General features: G+C 43.1%; 1 protein-coding gene across 2 annotated transcripts in view; it reads right to left on the bottom strand.

Moving 5' to 3' along the window:
• Nucleotides 1-21,916, bottom strand: part of MAMDC2 (MAM domain containing 2) — a 111,408-nt gene that overhangs the window by 13,137 nt on the left and 76,355 nt on the right. For both annotated transcript variants that reach the window (XM_034774083.1, XM_034774082.1), the window contains exons 9-10: nt 21,069-21,334; nt 643-736 (exon numbers count right to left, since the gene is read on the bottom strand). In XM_034774083.1, coding sequence (XP_034629974.1) covers nt 643-736; nt 21,069-21,334 — 360 coding nt within the window. The remainder of the gene's footprint in view (nt 1-642; nt 737-21,068; nt 21,335-21,916) is intronic.

Below are 21,916 nucleotides of genomic sequence, written 5' to 3'. Positions count from 1 at the left end.
TATCAGCCATGAGTCCCAACATGTGAAGTAAGTAATCCATATAGGAATATCAGTTTAAGTACGTAAGGAGCATGGTATTGTCTGTGAAAATTCTGTCTAAAGTACAGTATAAGAAACATGTATTTAGTCATATACTGATTGGATTTTATTGCTCCTTCTCCAAGCCACTTTCCCACTTTTTATTCAGCCTGCAGGTGTGGGAAATGGGAGTAGTGCATATCCACTCCTAGCCTCTCTAAACTGCCCCTTATATCCTAATCAAAATAGCTCAGGATTAAAGTAAAATCATCATAAATACCAGTATAAAGGTTGATTCTGATTTTTATTGTAAAGCAGACTTTTAGGACCAAATTTAGCTCTGGATTAAGCACATACAGCACCCACTGGAGACAATGGAGTTAATCAGGATTTACTGTGGTGCCAAAATTTGGCCCTCACAGTACATCAGTAAAAGCAGCATTACTGCAGTACTTGACTGACATCCACGAACACCAGTGTTACAGCTAGCTATGGAATGAGAACTTAATATAATTTTGTTAGGAAAATGGACACATAAGAAGGTTTTTTATAGCAAGGGCTGAGATTGGACAGTGGCTGTAGCAGAACAAAAACGGATCAGATTTCAAATGCACATTGTCTTACCAGTGGTTTGGCAGCTTCCCAGGCTCACTGATATGTCATCAAGTGCCACCAGTCCACAGTCCCAAAAGCTTTTGCACCAGCTCAAAAACACCACCTGCAATTTATGAAGAACATGGGTCTCAGGTTTATTTAGTGAAACTTGGCATTGTAAGCAGTCTTGAAATTTTAGACTTTTCTTTGTGCATTAATAATTTTTAATTTTTTAAGTGTTGAAAATTTTTTCCCAATAATTTTTGTCATGGCAATGTGATTAAAACATTTAAATTAACTGATTTTTAGACATAAAAATATCTGTCAGTACCAACAGAATAATCTTTCTCCATTTAATTTTTTAAAGCTAATGATCTCTGTCTAAAAACAGATGCCACTAATTTAAGTTCTCTCTCCACACACAGTTATCATTTTATTAAGGCACACATCTTTATTAATATAGGAGAAAGAAAACCTCTAAACTTGGATCTCACTTCATGAAATTTCCTCTGCAAAAAAACAGCACAATTTTAGATTGTTTTCTATTATACTAAAAGAAATTTTTCACCCCAAGAATGGTTAGAGTTGAATCAAAATATGGGCAAAAAGGCATATTACAGGTTTGACAAGATCCATGTTATTCTACGATTTCTGAAAATGAGAAAATATTATATAGCCAGGAACAGAAGGTTCCCATGATTACATTCAACTCTGATAAACTGAAAAATTGCATACTGTATTCTGGTTTTACAGTCTAAAACTCTAGCATGCAGTTTGGTTTCATGCAAACCACAATATTATAGTGACTGTACATATCACTCTAGAGCAGTGGTCTCCAAATTGGGGTGCAAGGCAGGAGGAGCGCTTTTTTTTTTTTTTTTTTTTTGCTTCGTCAGGCAGGAGTCTGAGCGGCTTTTTTTTTTTTTGCTTCGGCGTGGCAGCGGGTGCGTGCTCAAAATTTTTTTACTGATAGGGGTGCATGATCAAAAAAGTTTGGAGACCACTGCTCTAGAGCACTGGGATTTTGAGTTTTCCGGATAGTGTACACAATGCTCTGGTGCATTTAGCCAGAAATTCAGGGGCAGAAGCAGGCCTCAATGCAGGGAAACTGGCATTTCCAGAAGGTTGCTGTAGAGCTGGCACAAAAGGGGACTCCACATCCCTCTGAATGGAGTCTCCACTTACTTCTCTTAGGCCAGTGCAGAGGTGGGGGTTAGATGGGGAAAGAGGTATGACTAGTTGGTCTATAATTACATAAATCCAATGATCACAAACTATCAACTAAGAAGGGTTGCAGCTCTTATTACAAACAACTCAGGGACCGTAATAGCAGCTGTAGAGATACTGATTGGCTGTTTCACACCATGCCCCCCCACACACTGAGTGTTCCAGTGAGAATGCTGCTTGAGGACAGTACAAAATGGCACTGGCATGATTGGCAAGAATAAAGACATTGGGAATTTTAAAAAAATGTTATGGATGCACTAGGGATGTAAAATGTTAACAGGTTAACCGTTAAGCATGAGTCTTATTGGTAAGGTATTTCGGTTAACATTTAAACTCTGCTGCAGGATCCCGGCTGTCATGCTGCCCCACACCCCCACCTGGGGTCCCAACTGCTGCACCCTACCCCCCACACCCAGGGTCCCAGCTGCTGGCCACAGGTCCCGGCTGCCGGCCCTGTGCCCTGGTGCGGGGCGGCAATGGAGTCCCCAGCGCGGGACCGGCAGACGGGACCCTGGGCGCCGGGCCAGCAGCGGAGTCCTTGGTGTGGGGCTGGCAGCGAGCGGAGTACCCAGGCATGGGGCGGCAGGAGAGCCCCAGGCACACACGGCCGCAGCCAGGACCCTGGATGCACAGGGCAACAGCGGAGCCTAATGGTTAAACATTTAACCGGTACCATTTTAATAGTTTAAACATTTACTTTTTTTAAACGCTATGGGATGGCCACCAGAAAAGGCCCAGGTATACTTCAAAAATAAAGACATACAGTACTGGGCTTATAGAAATTAAATTGCTCCATAAAATGGGGTTCTCTACAAACGCGATCATATTACTATGCAGCCTGAGGTAAAAAATGCTAAGCATGCTCCATAGTGCCCATCTGGGTACTGAGAAGTGTAAGAGGAGTCCAAGATGTCCTATTTTGGGCAGGTATGAATTCTGCCATGAAAAATAAAGTATTCAAGTATGTAATCTGCAATCAACACAGCAAACAGAACCACTGAAACCATGTGAGATTCCTGATTGCCCTCGGATCAAGGTTGGTGCAGATCTATTTGAATTAATCAAGAAAATACAAAGCTTATTTGCTGTACATATTGCTACAAAGCAGTAGATGGGCAAATAATAAAAACTGTGTATCTGACCGTCACAGAAGTAATTTGCTGCCATCATTTTTGGGAAACTTTTCATAGCTATTCCATTGTGATGAGACATGACTTAGTGGCTGCAGCCAGGTATGTTTCTCATGGCTGATTCACACTCCCGTACAAACTGTTAATCCCTCATTTGAAGCTGCACATTTGAAGTTCCCTGCTCACTTACAATTTTTGGCTTATGCTGAAAATTAGTTGTTATAAAAAAACATGTATATACTTTTAATCACTTTTCACTGTCTTTAACAGGACCTGTGGTGCCTGCTAATAAAGTTGTTAAACAGGGTAGTGCCAAGTTGCCTAACTATGTAATATTTATTAAAACCTGCAAATGCATTATGAACAGTCAGATAACCACACTTAAATCTTTAAAGAATACATGAATTCAATTGCCTGGCACTGAGCAATTTTTACTGTTCAAAAGCATTTTATATTCAACACCCGTAGTCCCAGCACTACGGATTGTTTATTTTCTGAATTGTTGCAAATATATAGTTGTAGGGCATCACAAGTGTTCACAACGGCTCAATGCATAGTGGACTAGAGTAGGGTTCCAGTCTCTTTCTAATCATGCTTTTGAAACCTTTTGCTATGGAGATATAAAGTTTTCATCCTATATGATTAAACAAATTGTAAGACAATTCTCAAGAAACAAGCACAATCTATTCATTAAAAATGCAGTGCCTTGGAATAATTGACACGATGACATATATAACCACTGTGGTATATGTTAACATCTAATGACTATAAAATAAAAAGTTCAGTGTGGATGACTTTTGGCTACAGAGATGGTATTTTCATAAAACCCCCAAGCTCCAACGTCAAGAAAGTGGCATGTGAATGGATGAGTCCAGATTTTACAATTCTTAATAGTGAAACAATGTTTCAGCACTTTGGGCCTAATGCTGTGCCCAATTCAATTTTTCCATTGACTTCAATCAGAGCAGGATTCCTTCCCGACCCCAAATCTGATGATGAGTATGACGCTGAGCATATCAGCAAGACAAAAGAGCCAGGCGTCTAGGAAGAGGATTTTCTGTACCGCCTCAGAACACTTGCCCTATGATCCATCTCTAGGTGTGGCCACGCTCTGCTGCTTCAGAGGAAGGCAAAGCCCACCCCTACTCCTTCCTCAGAATACATCTGGCCAATTGTGCATTGGGGGGGAAAATTTGTCCTGACCCCTGCAGGCAACAGGCTAATGCCCTGAAGTGTGAGATTTGATTATAATCATTGTCTTAATACAGAACTGCAAGTGTTATGAGAATGATGAGGGCAATGCAAGGAATCCTGTTTTCCCCATGGCCCATAAAACAAGGGGATGAACAGAGGGATTCTTAGATTCAGACTCTCAAGGCCAGAAGGGACCATCCAGCCTACTCCCCACCCCACATACATAGTCCGTACAATTTCTCCCAGAAGATGAATTAAGGTGCATCTTTTTTTAGAAAGCATAATCTTGTTTTAAAGATTCCAAGCAATGGTGAGTCCACCACCTTCCCTGGTAAACTCTTTCAAAGTTTAATTCCCTTCCAAAGGATGCTACAAAGTTGCATCTTATTTCAAGGCTAAATTTATTTAACTTCAACTTCCAGCTATCAGATCTCCTTATGCTTTCTTTACTCATCAAGGTTGAAATCCACACCCCACTCTTATGCTCAGATCTCTTTTCTGTGTGTAAGCACCTATACACAGCAATCAAGTCCCCACACTACCTTTTCTTTGATAAGCTGAATACGGGGAGCTTCTTAAACCTCACTTCATCAGGCTTGTTTTCCAGGATCTAACTCACTTTTGTGGCCCTCCTCTAAACTGACTAGTATTTCCACATCCCTCTTCAACTGCAGACACAATAACTGGACACAGTATTCTAGCAGTGGTCTTACCAATGCTATGTAGAGAGGCAAGATCACTTCCCTTGATAGTCCCCTTTTTTACAGCCACAATTAACCCTTTTTGCCACAGCATTGCATTGAGAGCTCATATTAAGATGCTTTTCTTTGATGATCCCCAAGTCCTTCCCTGAGTTACTTTTTCCAAGATAGAGTCTCACGTCCTACAGGTATAACCTGCATTCTTGATTCCCAGATGTATTGCTTTGCATGTGGTTCTATTAAGAGGCATTTTGTTGGATTGTAACCATTTAACGAGGCAATTCAGATTACCCTGTAAGAGTAACCCATCTTCCTCATTATTTACTACCCCACCAATCTTTGTGTTGTCTAAAAACTTTACCAGCAAAGATTTTCTATCATCATCTAGGTCATTAATAAAAATATTAAATAGTACTGGACCAAGAACTGATCCTCGGGGAACCCACTAGAAACAGCCCTGCTCGTTGATACCTTTCAGTAACAACTACATTTTAATATCTCTCAGTGAGACAGTTTTTAATCCATCTAAATGTGTGCCCTGTTAATTCCATATAATGCAAATTTTTAATCAAAATGTCATGTGGTACTAACTCAAATGCCTTGGAGAAATCTAATTATACTGTATCAAAACAGTTGCCTTTATCAACCAAACCTGTAATCCTGTCAAAAAGAGACAACAGGTTTGTTTGATAAGACCTACCTTCCATGAAACCATGCTGACTGGCATCAGGGCTGGCTGAAACTTTTTTGCCACCCCAAGCAAAAAAAAAAAAAAAAGTCCCTCCATAGCGCCACCATAACACACCCCCTCAGCCCCGCGCTGCCCCCCCCCCCCCCCGTGCGGAGCGCCGCACCACCGAACCCCCCCAGCGGCGCACCGCCAAACCCCCCCCCCAGCGCCCCATGGGGCGCCGCGCCGCCAAACATGCCAGCCCCCCGTGGTGCGCCGCCGAACCCCCTAGCCCCCTGCAGAGCACCGCCAAACTCCCCTCAGCCCCCTGCGGAGCGCCACAGAACCCCCCTGCCGAACCCCCTCCCCCCGCGGAGCGCCACGCCGCCAAACCCCCCCGCCGCCACACACACCTCCCACGGAGTGCCGCCGAACGCCCCTTGCCCCGCCAAGCGCCGCTGAACACCCCCTCCACCACCACGGAGCGCAGCGCCACCGAAGCCTCCCGCTGCCACACGCACCTCCCGCCGAGTGCCGCTAAACACCCCCACCGCCGAGCCACGCTGCCGAACACCCACCCCGTGGAGCGCCCCGCCGCCCCCCCCGAGCACCGCTGCCGAATCCCCCCCCCAGCTGCCAAAACAAAAACAACCCACCCCAAGCACTGCCCGACCAACCCCCCCGCCCAAAAAAAAACAAAAAAACCCTGTGCGGCCCTCCCCCCCAAGATTGGCCGCCCTTTACCAGGTGCCGCCCCAAGCACGTGCTTGGTCGGCTGGTGCCTGGAGCCGGCCCTGACTGGCATTAATTAAATTTTTCGATATACAGTTACCCATTAGATCTCAAAGAAAGCAGTATGATATAGTGCTTTTACAATAGGTATTGGCCAGTCAAGGATTTAACTGAGTAAGTACTCAATTCTTCCCCCAAAAGATCCATTTATTTTACTTCAGGCTTTTAACTTTACCAAGCAACAAAGACTATCAAATGTGCAGTTCTGTCCCAGTGTCTGTATGTGTACCTTTAACCTTGCTAAATTCTACCCTTGTTTTTTGAGTAGTGAATGACATGCTACTGCCACATGGCTTAATGTTTCCATGGCTACTTTGCTGGCTTATGCTAGGAAAAGTGGATTTTCCAACACAGAAGTAGCATAATGCAGTGTGTGAAGTTGTCTGGTGTTCTCTTGACTAATTCTGTGTTTCTGAAACCTTCCTTTAGTTACATTCCTTGTGCCATTGTGAGGAATGGGGTAGAAGACATTTTTCTTTACCAGATCAAATATATACACCCCTTATTTGTCCCTAACATCTTTAATTGTAATTTTGGCCCATTTAAGCATGCTTGCAGCTCACCTGTCAGTTGGATGGTATCAATATGTTTTTCAGTCATTTTCATTTCAGGTTTGGCCTCAAAATCTGTCCTTCATACTGCACCTAGCTCAGTGGTCACCAATCGGTCGTTGTGATCGACTAGTCGATCCTAGAGGATCTCCCAGACAATCATGATCTCCGGCGGTGCAGTGTGGTTGCCGCTAAGGCAGACTCTCTGCCTACCATGGCCCCATGCTGCTCCCGGAAGCAGCCAGCGCAGCCCCGCGGCCCCGAGGGTAGGAGGGCAGGAGGTCTCCCTCTGCGCACTGCTCCTGCCTGCAAGCACTGCCCCCGTGGCTCCCATTGGCCGGGAAAGCTGCAGGGGTGATGCTTGCAGAGAGGGGCAGTGCGTGGAGCCACCCGCCCCTGCCCCAGGGGTGCGTTGGCCCTTCCGGGAGCAGTGGGGCCGGGGTAGGCAGGGAGCCTGCCTTAGCCTCACTGCACCCGCTGCCAACCAGGAGCTGCTGGAGGTAAGTGCTGCCCGGCAGGAGGCCACACCCCAACCCTCATCCCTGAGCGCCTTCCCAGAGCCAGCAACCCATACCCTCTCCTGCACCCCAAGCCCCACCCCAAACCCCAGCCCTGACCCCCTCCTCCCAGAGCCAGCACCCTGTACCCCCTCCTGTACCCCTACACTCTGCCCCAGTCCGGAGCCCCCTCCTGCATGCAAACTCCCTCCTAGAGCTTGCACCCCTCACCCACTCCTGCACCCCAACCCCATCCCAGGCTCAGCCCAGAGCCCTCTCCCACACTGCAAACACCTCAGCCATAGGCGCCGACTCTGTGGGTGCTCTGGGGCTGAAGCACCCATGGGGAAAAATTAGTGGGTGCTCTGCACCCACTGGCAGCCAAGCTCCCCCGGCCCAAGGGCACCGGGTCCCTGCTCCTCCGCCTACCTCCCAGCGCTTCTCACCCAGCTGCCACCGCCAAACACCTCTTTGGCGACGGGCTGGGAGGGAGGTGGAGGAGTGGGAACCTGGCGCACTCAGGGGAGGGGGTGGGGCCAGGGCAGGGATTTGGAAAAGGAGTTAGAATAGGGGCAGGGAGGGGGCGGAGTTGGAGCGGGGTGTGGGTGGGAGAGGGTGGGGCGGGGCCTCAAGGAAGGGGTGGAGTGGAGTTGGGGCCGGGGTCAGAGGGGGGTCAAGCATCCACCAGCAGGAGCAGAAGTCGGTGCCTATGCCCTTGGCCCCAGCCCAGAGCCTGCACCCTCTCCGGAATGCCAACCGCCTACCCCAGCCTGGTGAAAGTGAGAGGGTGGGGGAAAGCGACCAACGGAGGAGGGGGGTGATGGAGTGAGCAGGGTGGGGCTTTGGGGAAGGGGCAGTGCCTTGGGGAAGGGGCAGGGTAGATCATGGGTTTCCCTTGGATTCAAAAAGTGATCTTGGGCATAAAAAGGTTGGAGACCACTGACCTAGATGATGACTGATTGTGATCAAATTGAGCCTTGCAATATTTACATTTATATTAATTTTGACTTAATTTCTTTTCACAGGGTAATTCTTCCATAAGAATTAATGCATGCCATAGAGGAGAGAATGAGAGGGCAGAGTGTTCAGCTCATGTTTTCTTTATTTAACATGACAGATGATGAACAATATATTTATTATGTCAGTCCAGAGTTATTAAAATACCTCTTGAGTTTGTGTGCTATCCTGGAGGTTAAATTAGGAAACATTAATGGATGCAGTCAGTTGTTGCCAATATTATTGAAGTTAAAAAGTGCTTTCCTCCTTTACCTCTGCTTTTTGCAGTGAGTAATGGGAGATACCCAGGACATTATTCAAGCATCTGTTTACAAAGCTTTGCATCAATTTCTCAAAGAATGTTTGATTTTTGTTCCACTGCTTACTTAATTTCCTGGGTCTACAGCATCAACAAAAATCAATGATCAAGTCTTGTAATTTATCAGCCACGTATCAGTAATTGGTACAGAAGAAGACAACATATTCATATTAAATAGAAAACACAAGCATGCAAGTAATTTGCAATGATAATTCAAAACTCATCTCTGCCATGATACAAAGTTGGGTTTTGGCTCACAGGTAATATTGAGTTAGGTTGAATGATTCCCCATTCTCTTTTACCTGTACCAGGAGGATTGAGGGTGAAATCTGTATTTATACCGTCTACCTGCTCCTAAAAGGGGAGGGGAAATGGGAGGACCTGCTGTAAGTCTCTTTGCCAAGGAGGAAACGGGCAGGAACTTTGATCTTTCCAAGGAGAAAACACCTGACATAGAAGCCTGCCAAAGAAGCCTTAAGCCTAAGAGGAGCTAGGCAAAGGACCATTTGGGAGCCCTGCATGAAAAGGGCAAAGCTCTGAGAAACAGGAAGAAGATCCAGCCAGACCATGATGTAGAATAGGAAGCTGGGGTTTTCCTTTTGCACTGTTTGTTTACCTCAGAAAGGAGAGCTTTGGTTCAGGCAGAGAGTTAGACCACCCAATCAGACAGGAAACTGAGGCACTGGCACAATCTGAGGATGGGATGGTAAACTGTGCCCTGGCAGCAGGTTATGTTGCCAGAGACTGTCATGCAGTTTAACCTGCAGTATTGCTGAATATTTGATCAGAGCCTAACAAAAACAGAGATTATAGTATAATTGCATTTTACAGCATTAAACACTACTGTACACTTTTGTGAAGTTGACAATACGTTTCAGAGAATGTTTTCAATTATGTTGCTGCTGAGCACTCCCTCTCACTACCCAGCAATAAGTTTCCTTAGTGTCAGTGGCTGTCCCCCAAGCTGATGACTTTGTCGCTGACCACTGCTTAGACTTTGGAAAACACTGCTGCACAATGTACTCTGTGAAAATAATGGGATGTGAATGGCTGTTAAACTCAAATCCATTAAAGAAATCTGAACCACTGATTTCAAAAATTATCAAGGATTTTAAAAAAATATTGTAAACCTATATGTAAACCTATGAGCAAGAAAAAGATGTTTTTGTTTTAAAACTTAAACTAAGTGTGAAGAATTTAAAAATATTTAGCATTTAGTCTCAATTTTTAAAACAGAATCTCCCAGTGCTGAAAAAATGTTAACAAATTAGCAAAGAAGGTATGAACTATTTCATTCTGCTGAAGGGTCCAGTCCTGAGAAGTGCTGAGCACATTCTGGAGAGTTCACAATGCCCTTAATTCCCACTGAAGTTTAGATGAGGCAGTTCAGCCCCTCACCGCACACACTCAACATCTTGCATGCGTAGGCCCCTTAAGCTCAATTCCAATGAAGTCAATGGGAAGCCTGCCATTGACCTTAAGGGGAGTTGGGATGGGCCTTACATTAGTAGGAATAATTATAAACTTTACATAGCGCAAAGAGATATTGATAATCTTGCCAAATCCACAAATGTTGCATTCCGATACAAATAAAAATGTGCTAAGGTATAATGGGCCAGTTCGTAAAGTTTTCATAAAACAAAAGGTTGGGCCTGATTCTTCCCTCTGTTACGCTGGTTTTATGCAAGTGTAACTATGTTAAGATAAAGTTTCACTAGCATAAGATTAGTATAGCAAAGGGGAGAATCGGGCTGATTGGCTCAAGGCTTGTCTAGATTGAGAAAGTTGTGCCAGTTTAACTTTAATAGGTTTTTAATCAAACTGGTTCAAATAGCTGTATGGACATTCTTATTTCAGTTTAACCCGGGTTTATTTTGGTTAGCTAAATTGATAGAAATTGATATACACTTAACTGAAATAAGTCACTCAAACCAAAATAAGAATGTCCACACATCAGTTTAACCAAGTTGGCTTAAAAATCACATTAAGTTAAACCAGTGCAACTTTCTCACGTTACAGATTACTCAGATAAACTGTGTATGCAAATGCTATGGATTGTAAAGAGCAAAAGAAATTGATCTGAAAAGCTGGTGCATATTGACTTGGGAAAGCCTGGTAACATCAGCTAGTAACATTTGGACAAATATTTCTGAAATGCACTTCTGTCCAAGTACAAATAGATTGCAGAAATGAAGAAGGGAAATGGGAAGCTCACAGAACAAATTAAAGCCACAGACTCTTACTGCCACATCTATATTCAATGGATTACATTATCTAGCAGAGAATGCTGTCTGTACAGAAAAGTAAATAGACTAATGATATGTTATGAGTCCCCCAGAGTCCTGCTAGATTTCCCATGTCCTAATATTATGAGTTTGTTCCCTCTTTAATGAAACTGTTTGGTTCTTAGATTTTTTTTTTTTTTTTGCGCAGGGGGAGGTTTTGCCCTTGGACAGAAGAGTACCGTCATATATCTCTGGCTACATCATTAACATGATAATATCACAAGCTGTGTTAGACACACACAGAACCTCTTGGAAAGCAATATTAAGTGCAGAGAACAAAACTGAGCAAGCAAATAAATGTCAGTTAAGTAGTGCAGAACAACTAGGCTGGCATAATGGGGATATAATATTCAATCCTCATCTAGCTGCTGTGATGAGTGTAGGAGGATTTATATTTCCTAAGTTTTTAAATTATTATTTTCTTTAACAGTTTTTCTAAGGTGTTATTTTCAAAAGTGTATATCAAATGTCACAGACAAATAGGTATCAAATACTGATCACCATATTTTGAGAAATCTTACGTCATTTGAAATTTTAATCATGAATTCTCAGAATGGGATTTTCAATGGCTGACGTTTTAGGACTGTTTTCTTTGTTTTGGGGGCGAGGTTAGTTTCCCTGCTGCTTTAAGTTGCACACCCACAAGTTCTCATGAGTCAGCCATCACCCTTCCAGCTCAGAGACTGCGTGGGAGTTCCTTTGAAACCTGACAAAAATATGCCTTAACTGGACATAGAAGTTACATGTTAGGTAGTCATACGGCTCTATTCCCTCTTTCACTTGATGTTGGCTGGGGAACAGCCCTTTATAAATGGTGACTTTGTTGTGATTGTCCATGCTTTCATGACTTCCAAGACTGGATTATTTTAACTCTCCATATTTAGGTATACAAAGACCTTGACAAACTTTTTGTTAACCCGGAATACAACAGCTCAGCCCCTCAGCAACACCAGCCACCAAGTGAGCATCAGCTTGATGCTGTGTGTTCTACACTGGCTCTCCACAGCATACCAGGTCAGGTTTAAAATCTCAGTTCCAGTCTTCAAACACATCTGTGGAACTGGTCCAAGGTATGTTAGAGAGAATCTCCCTCTCTCTTTTTCCGTGTTAATGATCTCCCCGGGTGGTTGTGTTTCTAAGGAACTAAGAATGAATCTATGTTCCCGTCAACTTAAAGGGTGAAGCTCATGAGAGTGGGAGACAAGGATTTCTCAGTGTAACAGTGTGGCTTGCCCCTTAAGGGCTAGAGGTCTGGGGCCAACCAACCATAGTTACCAAGGGGGCACACCTGAGCAGGGATCTGCTGATTCCCTTATAAATGGGTAGCAAAAAGGCGTAGAGAAAGAGTTCTCAGGGAGAACAGAATGAAGTACAGAGGCTGCTGGAAGTGACTAGGCTCCAGTAGAGAAACCTGGAAGTTGGGGAGTGAGACTACCAGCAGGAAAGACCTGGAACGGATCCAATAAGGAGGTAAATGGATGGATTTGAGAATTTTGTTTTGAATGTTTGTTAATTTAATAAAGTAGAATTTGAGAAGGGCTGTGAATGGACAAAAGGGTTTGAGAGTTATTGAAGAAACACCTTGAAAGAGAAAACTGAGATGGGGGGACTGCTTGCAGGGCTGCCCTGAGGCCATGAGGGGGTACCCTTGAGATGGCAGGCCTGTTGAAACTCAGCAATAAGGACAAGGTTTTAGAATTCATTCCTGGAGAATAGAATGATCACTAAATTCACTGCCCTCACAATGGTGTGTGAAACTTACTTGTTTGATTTTGCTTTCCCACAACTATAACTAAAACCAACTATGATGAAGAGCAAAGAAGGAAGAAGAGCAGAAATGTGAAGACAAAAAAGAAGAGGGAGGGGGGAAAGGAGACATGAGAAGAAGAAAATAAAAACTCAAAGTGGCCTCTGCTATGCTGGGGGGCGGGGGAAGGGGAGAATTAGGTCACTGTTCTGTGAGTTTGGTATTATCTAGCCTGTGTGAATGGTTAGATAATATTAAATGTTAGCTTTTGAAAGCTGCTCAGAGGTTTGGAATGTTCTATCAGTCCTAGCAGCACTGCTTTAACTGGGCAGAATTGAGGCGAGTAGGTTAATTTGGGTTCAAAAGCTTCAATTTAATCTAGGGATGTAGAGTTTATTCTATGTTAAATAAATAAAATATTTTTTCCATGGTTACATATACACACAAATGTAAATTCAAGCTGTGTTGCGCATGTTTGGAACGCACTTATTTTAAGTGGATTTCACCCCACACATCCCACCTCATTTAGTCTGAATCCACCCCGTCACACATTAATACTGAGATAATAGATTTGGAGTCAATTTCACTAAAATGAAATGGATTTCAAATAATCCAAACAGCTCAATGTCATTTTTCATGCTACCATAAACAAAACCTTAATAGATGATGGGTTTGATCCATGCCCATAAATGCCAGGATCTTCCCTCTGACCTCCTCATCCTCACACTTGTTCATAAGCATTGCAAAATTTGAAAATGGTAGCTTTTATGTACAGAACCATATGCACTTACAACATGAGCTAAAGACAGAGTAAGAAAGGATAACTTTGAATTTCCTTCCTTTTCTGAGGTTAAGTCCATCTGTTAACATTATTCAACGTAAGCTTCGTATTCTATTTGAAGTATGTATATTAGAATTTATGACTCGCTTGGGTGATTCATAACCATCTAACATTTGGCATAGTACTTTCAAAATGCCACATTAATGCCTTCTGGACAGCAGCAAGTCTCCGGCTCACAGAATTCAAGCCAGCAAACTGCTCCCAGACTCCAGTTTGCTAATTCAAAAAGAACCTTTAAAAATTATACAAACCAGGATCCTCAAAAGTAGAGAGTCTTTTATTAGTGTGAGACACAAAAGTGTCACAAGCTTCAACAGACAAATACCACTTTGTCCCCAGAATTAATCAGAAAAATCTCAAAATGTACCTTAAAAGTTTTGGGGACTAACGTTTGAACCATACATCATTCCTTATAGTGAGGAGAAAGATGAAGGAAATATGCAATCAGAAGTTTTGTAACTATCATTTTCTGGCAATAGGAGTTTTATAACTTTCAAGATTCTCTGACCAAAGAAAGGAACAGTATAAAGATCTGAGTCTCTGACTTTATTTGCTATTAAGGGGCATCCAAGAGATTACATCACCAGAGACTGTTTGCTATTTCCACAGATACTTATTTAGCCAACCTACTAAGTAACAGCCGTCAACCAAAAGCTTGATCAAGCAAATTACCAGGCACATTTAAAAGTTCTTACTTTTCAGTCTAGACTTGTTCTGCCTCAAAAACATATACATGCATCCACTATGATATATTTTATAAATAAAATATGCAGAGCTAGTCACAGTGCTTAAGATTGCCCATCTCCCATAAGACAAGACCCTGTTTTCAGTTGCTTATAACTTTGCCAAACTCTAACCATTTGGGCTGAAATTTTCCCTGCCAGGTTTTGGGGACTGGCTGGGCAAGAAGACTGGGTCTGGGAGAGAAGGAAAGATTGGAACGGGGAGTCCGGAGGGGTGAGGGTGTGACTTGCTGGGAAAGGAGACTGGGACTAGAATGAGAAGCCTGAGGAGTAGAGGCTGGGACAAGGATTTATGGATGAGGAAGAGACAAGACATATGTGGACAGGCTGGAGGGGATGCGGCAGAAGGGATCACATACTTGGGGGGGAAGGGCCAAAAAAGAGTCTATACCCCACAAAGTACTTTCCTCCATAGCCTGGAATGGAAACCAAGATTCCTGTGTCTCACCATTCCTCTGCTGTCAGCAAATATCTGAAAATCTACTGGCAAAGTGTGTGCCTAATCCTCCTTTAGAGCTGGTCCACACAGAAGATAACCACCTATTGTTATCAGTTAATCTGTTAGTTCAAATGGCAGAAGTCTGTGTGATGGATCTAGAAGTTCCATCCCTGCTGATGACCGTGTATGTCCATATGATGCCACATAATGGAGTTTGTTTCTTCAGTTTGCTTTTTATAAAAACTAAGAAATTATACACATAAATTGTGTAAAAAGAGCAGTAAAAGGTTTCAAAGCCTACCACTCAAAAGTTAGGAAATGCCAGAATTAAGGTGCCTATACCACCTTAATTTAGCCTTCTTGTGTGTCTGCATTATAGTACAGTCTTTAATTACTTGATGACACACGGGATGACCCCTGCATCATCCAGTGCATAGAATGGAGTTGCTCTGGGAATGAATCAGGATTGTATAGTAAAGGAAAATGACGTCTGTGGGGCCCCCGCTTGGTTTGTTGCAGAAACTAGAAGGTGTGTGAGTAAGGCAGTTGAATACTGCCCCGGAGAACTGGATTCTATTCTTTCCTCTAACACAGAGTTCCTGTGTGATGTTGAGGAATCACTTAAACCAGACTTATCACAGGTGGTCACTAATTGTGTGTTCCTCATTTTCTGGATGCCTAACTTGTAAAAGTGCTGAGCACTCACAGCAGCAGCTGAAGTCAATTGGAGCTGTGCTTTGAATACATAAAGTGCTATGTAATGTAAGTACTCTGAAAAATCAGGTCTTAGGGTCTCAAATTGGGCACCCAAATTTAATGGATACATTTGACCTTAATCTCTTGATGCTTTAGTTTACCATCTATGAAATGGGGATAATAATATCTCCTCATCTCACAAGGGTGTTATGAAAATAAAGTCATTAAAGTTTGTGAAGCACTCAGATGCTATAGTGATGAGCACCATAGAAAATCCCATGAGGATATTAATAATTCTGTCTTCATAGCAGGCTTTGAATAGTTTCCAGTAAGTGAGGCCTGGGGCCATCCACTGAACAACAAAGAACAAAATATTGAATAGCTGCTCAGTAAATGAGCACCATCCATCGTGTGTCCTGAGTGAGGCAGGGGTCCTGTCAAAAGAAATAGTATGTGATTGTGTAATTAAGACTCTCATAATACATATGCATAAGGAGGCCAAATTAAGCTTGCAGAGGCAACCTTAATTCTGGCATTTTCTAACTTTTGAGTATTTGACTTTGCAACCTTCTAAAGTTCTTTTAATGTAGTTTTGTGTGTGTAATATATATTTATACACACACGTATACATATATGCCTTGTGAAGGCAATATAGATATTGTCTTCAATATGCTATTTGTCTAATCAAGAATTTGTAAAACTAAACTATATATGGCCATAGAGAGAACTGTAGAACAGTGGATTCATTATACAATTAAGTAACGACAAACAGAATACCTTATGCAGCAATGACAACTACTGCATCATTAAGCTTGCAACTTAGTTTCCACTATAAGCCCAATTTTGCCTTCCCAACAACAAAAAAGTCACATCAGCCTTAAAATGAGTAGGCTGAGTCTACGCTCAGGTAGGGTTTTTTCGCAATTTTAAGTAAATTGGATAAAGAGTTCCTAAATTAGGACACCCTCAAAGTAGTTATTCTCCACAGCTCAGAAAGTCGTGTGTGTGTAACACAGAGAAAACAGAGAGAAATAAACCTTAAGTTTACAGGACTAACATTGCTGAGACCTACGGCACAGTATAAAAATTTAGCTGATTACAAGTCTAGTTTCGGAAGTCATTAACTTCTGAACATGTAATACTGCTCTACTGAGCTGAATACAGAACATCAAAGAACTGCTGAAGACCCAAGGTTTCGTTTAAAAAAAAAAAGTAAGTCTCTAGTCCTTTCCCTTGCAGAGAGATGTGTCCGTATGTAAATCTAAACCCAAAACCTCTCCGGGCAGCGACTGAATGAGACTCCTAAGACATGCCAGGAGGCCAACGAGCCTCCGCCTTCAATTGCACATTGGGTTTCTCCCACCCCCTGCAGGTTTCAAGAGGTCCAACAGAAGATAGGAATACTCCCTTGATCGCCTCTCAACCAGTCTGCTCCTGCCTACAGACATCCTGGAAATTATACACACAAACTGTATTTTGGTTATTTATTTGCTAATCAAGTTTTTACAAGGTTTTAAAATGCATTAATTACTAAACTTTCCAAACAATTTTTTTAAAAAAAATCAAACGAGTTTTTAAAAATTTTCCAGATAAATCATATATTAAAAGAAATCAAACTGGGAATATATATTTCTTCCATTGTCCTAGGAAAATTTTTATCAGAGCCATTTTCCCATCACACATTTGAAATATATCTCCTGGAATTTTTGCATTGTTTTCCATATTAATCTGAAATTGCATACAAGAATCTCATTACTATTTATTGTGACTTTGCAATTATAGCAGTCACCTAACAGAGCCTGCTACTCTGTAGTTAAGGTTGAGACTTTCAGTGTAAAAACCCCTTTTCACATGTTCATAAGATTTTATTTTATTTTTATTTTTTTAAATTCTTCTTTTGGGGTGTGCTTGGTCTCAGCCCAAGGATAAATTTTTCCTAGAAAGTTTAAACAAAATAAATACCGTTAGCCATTGTTTAACTATAGGAAGGTGGGAAAAAAACCAAACCATTTTCCCGTTGTAGGAATGTTTTAAGGTACTGGTTAGTTTACGCATAACTCAGAAATGGCTGAGCTTCAAAATCTGTCCAGTGTATGTTTTTGTTGGGGTTTCACACATGCACAGCAGTAATTTTTAGCTCTCATTTGAAGCAATTGTACTAACAACAGCACTAAAGAATCAAATCTGCACTCTTTTAGTCACATAAGTAGTTGAAGTAATCCCATGCGAGTGGTTAATGGGACTGTTCGCAGAGGAAGGAACTACTCAGGTAAAGATTTACTGGACCAGACCCTTTGTTAGTATCAGAGCTAAAAACCTATGTAGAAAGTTTCACAATAGGCAGATTTCAATGCAGAAGATTCCTTTATGCTTTTGTAGAGCTTGTGATCTCTCCAGGAGGGAAGCCATTCTACTCTGGGTCTGATAACATGGATAGTGCATTGCAGTACTCAACTCTCAGGGGAGCAAAGACAGAAATGATTGTAGCAAGATCTGCATCTGAAAGACATGGGCATACCCCTAATCATCTAGTGCAGATTGAAAAAACTATGCTGGCTTCACGTCACAAGACCCTTGCACTGCAAACCTGCATAACAAATGGCAGCTTGCTCCCTCAATTAAGAGCATTAATATAACCCACACCAAATCTTACAGTTTCTTCCCCGTCATCTAACGTCACTTTAGTCTTGTCTGCTTGAAGCCACAGCCAGTTAGCTTTAATCCAGGCCCCAGTTACATACACATCATTCTATCACACTAGCCTGGTCAGATAAATGAAAGAAAGTTGGGTGTCATCAACATATTGAAGGAACTATAGCCCATGTCTCCTCACAGACACGTTTTACAGACTGGTATGTACCTTGAACAAGAGTAGTAGCAAAACACATCCTCTCAATACTCGGCACTTATGCCCTGAGGGGTCTCTTATGCAGTTACACAAAGCTACCCCACAGTATCACTCAAAGAAAGGAGTAGAGCCAATCACAGAAAGCAATGGAGCCAATCACGAGCAATTCTATCTGCTACTTGTCAGGAGAATGGACATATTAGCACACTGACAGATATACTGGTGCCAATCAGCAGGGTACTGTTCTCATCTATTGCATGGGGAGTGGTGTCCTAAACCTATATCACCACTGTGGTTTCTGTAAAGTTCCCAGACCTAAAATTAGATTGGCTGGAGTCAAGGAAATCTGAGGCCTCAAAATATCAGCAAAGTTAGCCCATGAAATCCTGCATTTGGGCACTCAAACTGATATTTAGTAGGTGCATACAGCAGATGTCTCTGTCTTTGTGCCTGTCTGGGATTGGAGCCCACATATGAAATTGGGCATAGTCACTGTGTGTGTGTGCCACACATACCGCCCTCCCCCACCCATCCACACACGTATTCAGGGCTACTATATTGAATTAAATTGACTGTTTGTTAAAAAGAATGGCAATACCATGTGGCAGACTTGTGAAGACAGGACCATCTTAGGGTTCAAACAGCAGCATCTCATCTTGTCAAATTTTCAAGTCTCTACCACAACCTCTTAAAGTTTTAAGGAGCTCTGTAAAAGTATTAATGTAGGTCAGGATCTATGACTGCCTGTCTCTGTCTCCTTCTGCATTATCATACTGTTCCTGAAGTTCAATTCCCTTCTACTACTGGTCACTTGTAGAAGCATCAGGCATTAACATTGTTTAAGTTTACTATCAAACTCTCAAAATCTAAAACAGAGTGTCATCCATCTTTTTCATACCGTAATCCAACATTCAGCCGCTCGCAACTGGTCCTCCTGAAGTGTGTCCCAAAATCCTTTGCACCATTTGCAATGACGTTCCAAGGGTATGTCTACACTACAGCTGGGAGATGTGATTCAGAGCTTGGGCAGACATATATATGCTAGCTCTTTTTGAGCTAACTCTCTAAATATAGCAGGGCAGCCGTGGTGACATGGTCAGTAACTTGAGCTAGTCTCCTGAGTAGAATCCCACCTGAACCCCTGTGTACACACTCAGGTGGTATCCCGAGCTGTCACCAGGGCCACGTTGCTATTTAACATGCTAGCTTGAGCAGAGCTAGTGTGCATATGCCTCCCAGTGCTGGAAATCACACCTCCCTGCTGTTGTGTAGACAAACCCCAAGAGAGGAACCGTGATAACTGATGCAATGACTTCTAGGCTGATTTTGATTATCTAAGTCAAATTAATGTTGGGGGGGGGGGGAAGAAATGTAGTAGAAGGAGCATGATGACCTGCTTGAGAGTTGGTGTGGATGGTTCTGAGTAAAACTTTGTTAATTCACCTATTTTTGGTACAAACTCCAACCAGATTCCACAAAACCTTCACCAATGTCTGTGAACTTGGACTGATTTCTGGGTTCAGGTTGAAACTTGGTAGTTTTGACTAAGAAACTAAGACAAATTCAGCAGTTTGAGAAGAAATTTTTGCTTTCGAGGTTTTGGGCTTGTTAAATCTTGAAAATGAGAATGGCAGCTGCAAACCCCCTTCTAGCGGGGTAGTCACCCTGCTCCGGCCCTGAAGGGGTTAAAGCAGCCCGGGAGAGGGCTGTGGCTGGAAAAAGCAGCCACAGTTGGGGGCCATGCCCCAATCAGGCCATAGCTGGCCCTATAAAAGGGCTGTGGGCCAGAAGCTCAGAAGAGAATCTCTCTCTAGCTTCTGAGAGAGAAGGACCTAGCTGCCGGGGAGCTGAGAAGGGTACCTGAGGTGGAGCAGTGTTGGGGAAGGGAAGTGCAGAGGGAGCTCCAGCCTGGTAAAACCCCAGGCTGTAGGCCTTGCTAAAAAGGGCCTGTGAAAGGTACTGGGGCTACAAAAGTGTAATCTGGGAATAGGCGGAGGCAGCTGGTCCAACCCACCTTGCCAATGATGAGTGGTTTACAGACTGCTATCTGCCCCAGGGAGCGGGGGTTAGATGGAGACTGGCAGTAGGTGGGGATAGAGGGTGGGGGTTCCCCTGGGAGGGGAGACCCAGAATGTGGGGCACTGCCAGGGGACAGCACCCCAAGATAAAGGGGCACCAGGGTCTGGGAAGGACATGGGGGCCAGCGGCAGGTGAGACACCGGCCTGCAGACACCGGGCTGGAAGAGCTAATTCCCAGGATGACCAGCAGGAGGCACCGTGCTGGTGAGGCGTCGCCCCGCCATACCCCATGAAGCAAAACTAAAAGTATATGTACATGGAGCCCATGAGAATCAAATCCACCGAGTTGCACACAGCTATAGCTGTAACTCACAGACTAATATCCTCTGGAATAAAGTGAGCACCAGGATTACTCAGATGGCAAACTTCTTGGGGCAGGGATTATCTCTTCATTATCCGTATGTAACGTGCCTAACATAATGGGGCACTGATCCTTGATTGATGGCCTGGAGGCACAACCTCAATACAAACAAATAATAATGGTAGGATAAGCCTGCTAACAAGTGCCCTAAGATGCTGACCATCTGCTGCAAGCTGATTGCCCTCCACTCCATCATTGACTTCACTGGAAGCTGAAGACTCTCAGCACCTTGCAGTGTTGGGCCAAGGATGATTAACATTCCCTCTAGAAGGGAAGTGAATGAAAAATCTCCATCTACACCTTTGAAAAAAACAAACACCGAAGAAATGCTGGTTGTTACCTTGCAAGGCATAGGCTTTTTGAAGGTGATTTCAGCTTGAGTCCAGACTCCCTTTGGGGATTCCAAGACAGACCAGATTTTCTCTTGAACCACATGATTCTCCTCAAAGATATAAACAGCCAGGGTGTCGCTCATTTTGAAAAATCCATAAACGGCATAATAAAACCGCAGACAATACTGCAAGTTTCCTGGCAGCGAGGGGCCATACAGACGTCCAATGTACCCAGGCTGTGAGGTAAACTTTGTGTTCGCCAGCAAGTAATAACCTGTGAAACAGTGCAATTATTGAGTCTTTCTAATAAACAATTCACAAAGCCTATTCACAGGTAAAAGAAGCTTTAGTCATTTCAGCAGATTTTGGTGCTAATGAGAGTTTCCACTAGCAGGTTAATAAATTATATCTTTGTAGTTTGTAGTGCTCAAATCAAAATCCTAAATAAACTCCCTGCCGTTACAAATTTAAGACTGCACATGGCCAGATTCCAGTCTTCACTAGAGATCAACACTTTGTAGAATTACCTTAAAAAAACCCTCAATTTTATAGCATCCTGCTGGCTCCATTGGCAGCCTGACTCAATTTCAGGGATACCACTCCCTTATCGGAAGAGGTAATGCTAGGGCACTTGGCACTTTATTCACTGCCAGGTCCTCACTGGATAGTTCATACAGAAATTGCAAGCCTCTCTGGTAGCTATGATTGAATAGTGGTGAATGCTACACAAAAGGTTCTATATGAGCAGTGTCAGAAACCACAATGTAAAGGAGATTCCCAAAACAATCAGATATCCTGAGCCCCTGCCTTGGAGAGGTAAGAGCACTACTGGCATGCAATTCTTGCTTTTTTAATC

Source organism: Trachemys scripta, chromosome 6 (assembly GCF_013100865.1).
Source record: "Trachemys scripta elegans isolate TJP31775 chromosome 6, CAS_Tse_1.0, whole genome shotgun sequence".
NCBI classification, from domain to species: domain Eukaryota; kingdom Metazoa; phylum Chordata; order Testudines; family Emydidae; genus Trachemys; species Trachemys scripta.
Note: the sequence above shows the minus strand (reverse complement) of the source record. Positions and strands in the feature narration are given on the sequence as shown.